General features: G+C 34.9%; 1 protein-coding gene across 1 annotated transcript; it reads right to left on the bottom strand.

The window, feature by feature from the left end:
• Positions 1–8,765: 8,765 nt before the first annotated feature.
• LOC139432035 (tigger transposable element-derived protein 1-like) lies at positions 8,766–9,820 on the bottom strand. Its single transcript, XM_071200364.1, has 2 exons — positions 9,364–9,820; positions 8,766–9,289 (listed from the first exon to the last, which is right to left on the bottom strand). The coding sequence occupies exons 1-2, from the start codon at positions 9,818–9,820 to the stop codon at positions 8,766–8,768; spliced, it is 981 nt and encodes a 326-aa protein (XP_071056465.1).
• Positions 9,821–11,371: the final 1,551 nt, after the last annotated feature.

The raw sequence follows: 11,371 nt of genomic DNA, 5'->3' as shown, positions 1-11,371 counted from the left end.
GTCTGAAAACTGTGCGATCAACAGTTTCTGAGATATAGCCGGCGTCCTTTCTTAGTGGCCCACCCGGTACATTTTATCTAAAGAAACTGCTTTAAATATGGTTATTTGCTTTGGTTTGTCGATTTTTTCAAATTGCTTTTGTGTCAATGCAATGCTTGAAAAAAATACAAATTGAATATAAATTAACCACACAATTTAGAAAATCTAAATAAACGCGCGTAAACATACAAATGGTTGCCTAGCAATCGTGGGTCAGTTAAAAATCTTCCGTGGGTCGGATACTGACTCACCGGTCATAGGTTCGCCATCACTGACTTAACCGATCTTCATTACACAATCCGAGTGGGGAGATCAACTGCTAATGATATTGTTAATGAAGCTTGTGAAGCAATTTAGCTTTGTTTCGCTGAGAGCACTATACCAAAACTATCTACAGAAAAATGGTTGGAGATAGCTGACGGATTTGAAGAAAAGGCTAACTTTCCAAATTGCCAGAGCAACTAAATTTTCTTCTGCGATGATTGATGTTAAATCCCGATCAACGTCATCTGGAGTACGTAGATCGCCTCCAAAAATGTTAAATAAGCTGCACAAAAGCCTGTGGATTTGTATTTTATCGTATTCATTGCAAATCGTATACTTGGTAATTTTTCGACCCATTCTTCATGATTGTCTTCTACCAACATTGCTAATTCGGTCTTTAAATCTCTGTTCTTCCTTTCAACGGTATTCGCTTCCAAATTATATGGGATTAATGACTGTTTTATCCCTAAACAGTTACTGATATGCTGCATAACATCTCCAGTAAATTGGACTCCATTATCGGAAACGATCCTCCTTGGCGTACCAAATCTAGTGAAGATCTCATCAATCAAAATTCTCGCACAATTTACCTCGGTAGCTTGGACCAATGGGAATAATTCAACAACGCATTTAGTAGCTCTATCTTTTATAATAAATATCCAGCGATGGCCGGTGGGTGCGCATGGTAATGGACCAAACAAGTCCATGCAAATGTTTCAAATCGTTGAGCAAATGCCGGTGTGCGAAGGAGACCAGCTGGCTTCAAATTCGTAGCTTTATACTTTTGGCATTTCGTACATTTCTTTACATAATCAGTTATGAACCGTCGCATAGCTGGCCAGTAATATCTAACGGCAATTCGGTGGTATGTACGGTCGACTCCGTAGTGACCTGCTGTAGGTGAGTCATGGTATTCTTTCATTACATTTAACCTTTCATCTGTGGGTACAACGTGTTTCCTCAGTTTCCAGTTCAGGTACCTGGCGATACAGTACACCATCCAACATGAGGTATGGACAATACCTTATTTAATTATCGCTTGCCAATCAATTCGAGTGTTAGAAAAATTTGCGATATCGTTATCAACACTAATTAACTCAAAAAAATATCCATCATTATTTAAAAATGTATACACTTTGTACGACACTTTCAATGAACTGTATAATTTTTCTGATTCTGGATTTTACCGATACATAAACAGAATAAAACATAAATACAATAAACACACTGTTTAAATATTTAATAAATATATATAAACATATTTAATAAATCGGTACAGCGTTCTACTTTATCGTCCGCATTGACAGACCTGAAGTTATCCGCAACTATCGACGAATATGCATTATCATCCAACAACCATCAGAATCGCCACACTTCGAACCGTTACGTTACAACCTGTAAGAAATTAATACCACCCACAAAACTGAGAAGTATTTAATTTATCCTCATAAAAATAGTACATAGATAATAATAATCGATCAAACTATGACAATCTCGTATATCAGTCTTTCTCTTAACCCAAGAACACATACATAAACATTGCAACTATAAACACATACATGGGGTAACTTATTACCCCATTATATAAAACACATTATTATATTCAAATTTTTAATCGTTATGAAAATTACATATAGTAATGCTTCGTTCAAAGCCTAAACTATCATTTTTTACAAGAAAAGCAAATATCAAGTCTATGATCAGTGCATACGGGCTTATTGCACTTAACGCAGCATATTTTTGATTTTCGATCTTTAATCCTTGGACACAAGTGGCACCGTCCAGATTTTAACCGTTTGGCTGGCAATTCATCTTCCTCTGGTGTATTTATATCTAATACTTTCTCTATATCTTTTCTGAGCTCATTTGGTAATTTACCTTTCAATCTATATTCCATATAATTTCGTGCTAACTGTACACCAAGTTTATTCAAAAATTGTTTTCGATTTGGTTTGTCAGGTTTAGTTGATAAGTTAAAAATTATGTAAGCATTAATACCAGCCTGATCAAGCATTCCAAACAAAAATCTTAATGGCCATCGTTTAGTTTTTCGCGCAACTGTATAATTATGCGCCATTTGATCAAAGGTATCAACTGCCCCTTTTGTAGAATTGTAAAAGAGGATAATCTCCGGCTTTTTACTATGTTCATCTATTGTTGCTGTTGAATGGACAGTGGAAAGCAATATTACCGATTTTGAACGTTTTGGTGTAAAGGATACCAAGGTTGTCTTTTCAACAAAGGCGAATTGTGATGAAAGAATTTCTTTCTTTCTATTAGATAGAAAAGATGGCGGTCTCCCTTTTATTATTACGTAGAGTTCCTACTACGGTCAGTTTATGATTTTTTAACATATCATGAGCGAGAGGTATAGACGTAAAATAATTGAACATAGTACTGTTCCTATTCGTGCCATAGATTGGTTCTGCTAACTTTTTTACTATTTGAGTCGACACAGGTTCCTTACTTATTCGATCTTCCTTGCCAATGTACGGTAGAGCGCTGACCATGTAATATGTTCTGCTGTCACACATAGTATTTATTTTCAAGCTATATTTGTCAGGCTTGGAAGCTATGTAAACTCGAAAAGGGCAATTACCGCGAAAACGCAATAACTGTTCGTCTATTGCACAATATGCATGTGGTGTATAGCATTCTGTACAATTTTTTATAAATGGGTGGGAACCATTTAACCAGATAACTGCCTTATCGGTGCAAATTTATCCTGTCGATTTTGTGTATTTAATTTCGGGTATTTAATTACCCCTATCCACTTGTAATTAAAAAACTATAACGATTATTTTACTTTTGCAAATGGAATACACATATGTTTAACCTCACTTTAGTATACTAGAACGCTCTCTACTGACTAAAGGAAATAGTGAAGTTGGCGGCAATTTTAATTTTTGTTGGGGTATTACCCCTGTATGTGTTCTAGGGTTAACCTTACTACGAAACACATGTTCAGTTCCAAACCCCGACTGTCCCTTTCTTTCCCCCCATCGAACCATGACAGAACACCCCGCGCTCACCCGCACTACCAATCCAACATCTACGCGAACCGAAATTCCCCGTTTTACAAACCATCGAACCATTGTTATATTTAAGTTGATCTTGCGTATTAATGTTAGTGTTTAATAAAAGTACATTATATCGGTTAATTACGATAGCATTATTTAATTACATACACACACTTTTCTTTTAATCATTTATTGCGGAGACTGGCAAACGAGGACAAACGGTTACAAACGTCCGCCATCTTGTCACTTCGAAACGACTCTCGTTTTTAGTTATTCCCTTAAACTGCTTTACGCATCCGTTTCGATCGATCAATAAATTCGCGCATGCTCTCACTAAAATGACATTCACAAGCGGTCCTCAACAATGTTCAAGCTGTCCTCAATATCTCGCCCAGCTCAAAATAAGTACAGTTTATTTTGAAATTAAATATCAAATCACTATTCAAAAATACAAACAGAAGTATTAAACGTTCTACAAATTCATTGTTGAATAAAATTACTGAGTCCGTACATTGCATAATTTGTTTGTTGAACGCTTCAGTATCCCTTTTTCGGTCTCTATCGTAGCCACTCGAACAGCTTCATCCTTTCCTGGGTGGACGTCGATGATGACTCCAACTGGCCATTGCAGGGGTGGGAAGTTTTCATTTTTTACTAATACACGTCACCTGGTTTGGCTTGACAGATTGTCAAGCCAACCCTCTTGTCGCCGGTTGGTCCAACCTTGCAAATGACCAATATAATCACAAACCCATAGTTTCCAAAACTGTTGCGTAATATATTGTGTCTTCTTCCAACGTGATAATAGGTTGGTGTTGTAGTCCAATATGTTCAACCAGGAGGAGAACAATGCCATTCTATACCAATTCTCGTCAATTTTTCTGTGATATTGTCAGTATTAGATTTCAAAAATTCGTACAACCTTGAACGTTCATTTCTAGCACCCTCGAAGTTTGTTGCGTTATCAGAATATGTTTCTAAACAAAGACCTCTTCTTGCAGTAAATTTTTTCAAAACTGCCAAAAAAGCATCCGTTGTGAGGTCTGACACCAACTCAAGGTGCACGGCCTTGACGAAAAAACATACAAACACATATACATAATAAATATTAATCGTAATTTGTTTTAACGTGTGTAACATATAAATGAAACAACCAGAAGGTGGGATATTACCATTACATGTTAAAGTACAGGAATAACAGAAGGTAAAATTAGCAGCGCCGGGACTCGAACCCAGGTCTCCCGTTAGCCGGACGGTTGCACTGACCTCTATGCTACGCCACAAGATGTAGGGAAATTTTTAAAGAAGGATTCCTTTCAACCTGTACCTTTCTGGACCGAATTAATGTCAAAAGATTTAATGAAAGGAATCCTATCTTTTAACAAAAATAGTCCAGCAAAATCTAGGCCGGTTACAGCCAATGGTCGATTAGACTTGCCCTGTCACGCGGTAAATCTCCCATTTTATATTCATAAGTTCGTTGATGAGTTTTGAAACAAGTATTATACTCCTTCATTGTTCTTTTTGCTAAAGATTTGCCTCCAATAGGCCAAAACCTTTCTCGGATTGTTGATAAAAGTGTTTGCGCACCACAATGTAATAATCGTTCATGTTCGTGCTTAAATAAGAAATACGTGAATTTATGCTGATGTGGCAATATACATGGATGTTTCTTTTCATACTTTAGCCACGAAGGTCCTTCAAACCACAATGTAGACGAAGTAAGTTCACTAGCAGTGCCTCCTCGTGAGGTAATGTCTGCCGGATTATCACTTGACCTCTACTGATACCCTAACGGCCCGTACAGACACGTTTAGTAATTTAGTCGAGTAGCGAGTAGCCACTTACCACTGGAACGTTTAGTAGATGGCAACTGTCCACATTTAATACGCTCAAGACACTTTAGTTGCACTCAAGATGAACAGACGATGTCATAGCGCGCAATACAATTGCTAATTCACTAAACTAAATTTATGCATTCGCACGTGTTTAGTGGCAGTTGTGAGTAGTGGGGGTACGCTACTCGACCGAAAAAATAGAATCAAATGGATCTACTCGACTAAATCGTTTTAGTAAACTACTCGACTAAATTGTACTGTCCGCACGTGGCGAGTTACTAAATTACTCGCTACTCGACTAAATTACTAAACGTGTCTGTACTGGCCTTAATAGACGAATGTTTTCAACTAAGTACTAGTCTTAGTAATCCAGTGAAGTACCACCGTAAAATCTGTCCAATAACTTTCTCTGTCAATTTTCAACGACATTGATTGTAAATTGTAAAACATCGGAGAAATGAGTTCTTCTTTCTTTTAGTCGCATAATTAATTCATTTTTTAAGTTTAAACTTATGTTAGTATTTTGTTTTGACAATTTATCTAACATAAACTGTAATGTTATATCTGCAGTAAATATAACGCAATTTTACGTTATTACAACAAATTGTTTCAACTGCCATTTTTATTGGTTGTAATGCTTTTATGTAATCATTCAACAATTCCAAATCTAGAGATCTAGAGACATTTCCTTATACAATTTTTTACTTCATAAAAACGTTCTAACATATCTAATAAACTGTGCCATCTTGTTTTCGAATCTAGAATTAATGCCTATTCGTTTCTAAATTCTTCCAGTATGTGCTTTTGCAGAAGTTCGTTCTTTGTTGGAGATTTTCTAAATATTTTAATAATTTTCCGGATTTTATTTATTAAGTTGTTCATCTCAATAGGTTCTACAGCTTCATGTTCCAGGGAATCATTATTATTATCTATTTCATCATCTGGTATTTAGAATTATAGGTACTGTTTTGTTGGTTGAGTTCAGTTCACGTTTCCAAATCAACAATAGAGGTTGTCCATGTAACATTTTTAGTACGGCTAAATGAATTCCATGAGCGAAACACAACTGATGGATCATGGGAACAAGATGTCCAAACTTTATCATTACAGAATCTCCATCAGTTGTCATTCCAACTAAATCTTCGTAATGAAGATTAAACATTGCCAGCTTAGCTTTTAATATTTCTCCACACTTTTCGGCAGGCATTATTCCGTGCACTTTTGCAAGGCCCAAATTCCATATGTGTTCTTTTTCATGAACAGTGATGTTCATGTACCGGCGATTTCTTTTTGATATCCATTCATCAATAGTTATACATAATTTCTGGTTTTCTTTTTTATAGGAAAGAAATTGTTCTGTAATTTGTGTTGGAACTTTGCCTGCATACGCCATAACTAATTTTCTAATGGTGTTTGGAGATTTTGAGATATTTGCCTTTATATTTAAGAAGAGAACGGATTTCGTAAGATGTACATATAGAAATAAAAGGTAATCCATCTTTAGCAATTAAACGAGAAATAACTGCTATGAAACAGGCTTTTTAAAATAGGTTATTATTTTACTAGTCTGCGAATCTTTTTTAGTATTTAGTACTACTAAATTTATTGACTATATTATCTACAAAAATTGTCAATATAGTAAACTTTAGATGCACCCGCCGGTTTTTCTGGAATATTGAAATAAAGTTTCGACATGAGAAGCATAAACCGACCCCTGGATATGGTTGCTGTTATTGCTAGATTCCGAAGTGATTTATTTCTCGACCAATACATATGAATTGATGGCGCACGGCATAATCAGCACACGTCCCAGAGTTATATTGATTTCTCGTGGTGAAGTTTTTTGAATCGCTTTCTTCTTTGCTTTTTCCAGTATTTCAAAACGTAGATTTGTGTAGTAACTTATTTGCATTATTAAAGCGGCCTTACACCAGAAAGCATTCCAAAATTAGTTGAAATTTAAAAAGTCAGTCAGCTCGTTGGCAGTAACTTCAGAAGAAATAGACAAATCTGTTGATTGTTGATATCCAGGTGATGGGGTAGCACTATAGGTTGGGCTCGAGGAGGAATTTGACTGAAATGCATGATTGGAACGGTCATATCTCCCTAATGCTGCTTCAAATGAAGTATTGTTTATGGAATGTTTCACATAAATTTGTGCTGTTCGTTGACGTTTTCTTATTTCATTCCCTATGGGTTCACCATAAACCGAGAATTTATCTCTTTAAAATTTCGTAAGCTTCATTAGCACGTCTTTTTTCTTCGCTTTCCGTTGGTCGACTTTTCTTGTACATAGGTTTTTTAAATGTCTGCCGTGGAGAAGTTGACGTCTCGTCTAATTGTAAGCCATGCGTTTTTTGAAAAAATGTTTAACGTTTCGAATGCCATGTAGCAACCTTCTTCAGAAACTCACTTCAAACTTGTTTAACCTTCTTCAGAAATAAGTTTGAAGTGCATTTCTGAAGAACGTTGCAACTTGGCATCCGAAACGTTAACACTTTTTCAAAAAATGCACGGCTTAACTCGAAAGTTTGTAGTTCTAGTAATAGTGGTAGTGTTAGTTCTAATTTTAATTTAATAAAGTTTATTATAATCAATAATGAAAATGTTAACGTATTAAAAACAACTACTTATAAAAACATAAAATTTCTTGTTCCTTTCATAACTTTTCTATTTCAACTTCTTTTTTTATTTGTATCAACTCCATTTTGGAGCATTAATGATACTATTCTTTCATTCTTTTTTTAACAATTGTAATATATTAATATATAAAAAAGTATCTAAACAGAGTTATCATTGTTGTACTTCTTACATGACAAAAACAATCCTGCTGAAACATTTGATACAGTGGTACGTAGTATATCATCGCTTTTTTAAACAAAAATAAGTATTTAATAATTGTATTGCCATGGAACCGGCGCATTATGTAGAAAATGATTTGCTAAGAAATTGCGAATGTCAGTGGAGGCGATATCTACAACTTAATTTTGCATTGCTGTGACTTCTTCATTAACTGAGGTATTGGTTACGTTATTTCTTGGTAAAAAATCTCTACGAAGAAAATTATGTTAATAAACTGTAGCCAATACCACTTTCTTAGCCGATGTCGGATTTAAAATCAATTTTTCTGAGTACTCTAAATTTTGACTAGATAATCCCAAAAGCATTTTCTCTTTCTTATGATGTCTCTCTATTTTGAATTCATTAACGAACAAAAAGTAACAAAAAATAGACTTACCTTTATACTATTTTTATGCAAAATAGAAAATAACGTATATTCGATTCAAATAATTTGAATGAAATGCACTAAATCTAAATACACCTATCACCCGATTTACACGGTAGATACGTTCCTGAGAAAAACGTGTAAATTGAAAATTAAAAATTTTCAAGTCAAAACCGTGTAAATCGAAAAGCTTGCAGAAAATGCATAATTTTGCTATTTAACAGTTGTGATTTTTTTCAATATTTTTAGGTGTACACAGAAATAAAAATAAAATGCATTGACAGGTTAAAATATGTAATATGTTACGCAAACACTATTTTTTTATTTAATTACAATACATTAAACTGAAGAACAAAAAATAAAACCAAAGGTGTTTTATTATCCTTCATCACTGTCAGAAATTACTCTCATTCTTTTTTTCGGAATCGAAGGTTCGAATTCACTTTCATCACTCGAAGTTATTTGTGCCGATTCGATGTTTGAAGCAAAAATATTTACATTATGAGAGTTGGTAATAAAATCTCTTAATTCTCTTCTCATCTTAACTCTAATTATTAACAATTGCTTCGAATTTTTTGTAAGATCTTTGTAAACTTCTTCATATTGAGCCAAGCAGCGATTTATGTCACGTTGGAATCGTAAAGCCCTTTCAACGTTTGTGTCATTTTGTATAAAATGATTATCCAGCTTTCTTCCCAATGCGAGCCCTTCGCGGATGACTTTAGCAGTGAATGTTACTGGTACTAATTCCTCTTCATCAGATTTGTCAGACACACTTTCGCAAACTAAGTTAACTAAATCATCCTCACTTAGTTCTTTATCAGCCATTAACTCTGCGATATCATCTTCAGTAAAATCATCAAAACCTTCTCCGCCCAATGAATGCGCCATCTGTACACTATCTGCGAATATTCATCATTTAACGTTGAAATGGAATGTTCATTTTTGACTACATTTGGCCACAATTTCTTCCAACAGCTATTGAGCGTTGTTTGCTTAATCGCAGTGTATGATAAGGCGATATGCTTCACACAGTCTAATATTGTAAAATTTTCCCAAGCACTAATAACTGTTAAAGGTTCATTGTTCTCCATTTGTTCCAAAATGTATGTAAAGGCTCGTTTTATGTACAAAGCTTTAAAAGTAGAAATTATGCCTTGGTCCAATGGTTGTAATAATAAAGTTGTATTTTTTGGTAAAAATTTTACTTCAACGTTCTCATATTCTAGATCTTGTGGGTGACCCGGCGCATTGTCAATTAACAAAAGCACTTTAAAAGGCAATCCCTTTGAACTTAAATATTTTTTGGCATCTGGGATAAAACATTCATGAAACCATTCAGTAAACATTGCAGCAGTAACCCACGCTTTCTCATTAGCCCTCCAATAAACGGGAAGATTATTGATGTTTACTCCTTTAAAGGCACGGGGCATTTTTGATTTGTTAATCACTAATGGTTTCATAATATAATCTCCTGAAGCATTGAAGCATTAAAGAATTGTTATGCGATCTTTTGCTGCTTTATGACCACTAGCCGATTTATAAAATTTTGAGACATAAGTCCTTTCAGGCATTTTTTTCCAGAATAACCCTGACTCATCAGCATTGAAAAGCTGATCAGGGGTGTATGAATTGTCGTTAGTAATTTCTGCAAAATTTGCTGGATATTCTTGGGCTGCATCTACGTCGCCAGAAGCCAGTTCACCTTTTAATTTTAAGCTGTGTAAAGAATGTCTTGTTTTAAATCTTTCAAACCAGCCATGACTTGCCAAAAAATTCGGCTTCTTTTCAGTTGAAGAAGAAGATGGTAGTTGCTCTACAATTTTTTCGTAAATTCGTGATGCTTTGTTATAGCGCCCGTATCAACGGGTACTCTTTTTTGTGTTTGATCTTCTATCCAAAGCATTAACGCTTTCTCCATTTTTACCATTGCGATATTTCTGGTGTATGATGTTGTGCCCATACTCGTGGTATTGCCAGCTGCAACACTCTTTCTAATTGTGTTTTCAGTTTTTCTAATAGTTCTTATTGTAGCTTCGTTCATGCTATATGATTTTGCAACATCTACTACTCTATCTCCCTTTCGTAAGCGATCCAAAATTTCGATTTTAGTTTCTAAAGAAATAACTTTTCTTTTAACTTCTTTCGACATTATAAGCCTATAATTTTTTTAAATTTATGTTCATTTATAATAATCTAAATTATGCACTCACTTGTAATTTACGAATATGGAAAATTAAATCTTTCTGAAACTGTGAAACTTTCACTCAAATACAATTTTCCGTAGATAAAACTTTAATTTTATGCGAAGAAATACAGACACAGTGTGCGTGTGCAGCAAGTCAGCACATAAGCTCGGGATTCCCCGTGAGATATGTACACAGCGCACGTGTTCAATCACAGTAGCATTTAGTAGAATGCGATAAAAACAAAAAAAAACTTATTTGGAAAATCGTGTAAAAGCGAAAACGTGTAAAACAAGTACCGTGTAAATCGGGGGATAGGTGTATACAAAAAGTTTAGGAACTCAATGGATATTTAATTTGCAACATCCGCATCTGCGTCCGCCTTCGCACGTATCTTAACAGAACTAAAACGAAACCTTTAACGTTCATGAACAAGTTCAAGGTAGATATATATTCATCTAGCTTGGAACAAGTTAATACGAGGGCGCCTATGATGTCAGAGACGCCAATCCTCCAATTCTACCAGCTTTTTCAAAAGATAAGTTGCAATATATACTTATTCCGAAAATGATATATTTAGATTGCCCACGTAAAAACAAAAAGATAATTAGATTTAACGGGATAAAAGAAAATATCGCACTGTTTCGTTGTATAATTAAAAGGTATCCGTACACCGAAAAAAGTATCCGGATACCGGATACTTTCAGATTTAGTCACGGATACCGGATACAAAATTTTAAAAGTATCCGGATACAGAGTATCGGATACTCAAAAAGTATCCGGATACAGAGGTATCCG

This window comes from Onthophagus taurus, chromosome 11 (genome assembly GCF_036711975.1).
Source record: "Onthophagus taurus isolate NC chromosome 11, IU_Otau_3.0, whole genome shotgun sequence".
Classification (NCBI taxonomy): Eukaryota; Metazoa; Arthropoda; class Insecta; order Coleoptera; family Scarabaeidae; genus Onthophagus; species Onthophagus taurus.
The sequence above is the reverse complement of the archived record's forward strand: the minus strand, read 5'-3'. Positions and strand labels throughout refer to the sequence as shown.

Excerpts from the sequence above, each read along its gene's own strand:
- LOC139432035 (XM_071200364.1), bottom strand. The coding sequence starts at position 9,820 with ATGCCCCGTGCCTTTAAAGGAGTAAACATCAATAATCTTCCCGTTTAT. Across the intron at positions 9,290-9,363 it reads GCAAACAACGCTCAATAGCT|ATAGTGTACAGATGGCGCAT; the intron begins GTTGGAAGAAAT and ends GAATATTCGCAG.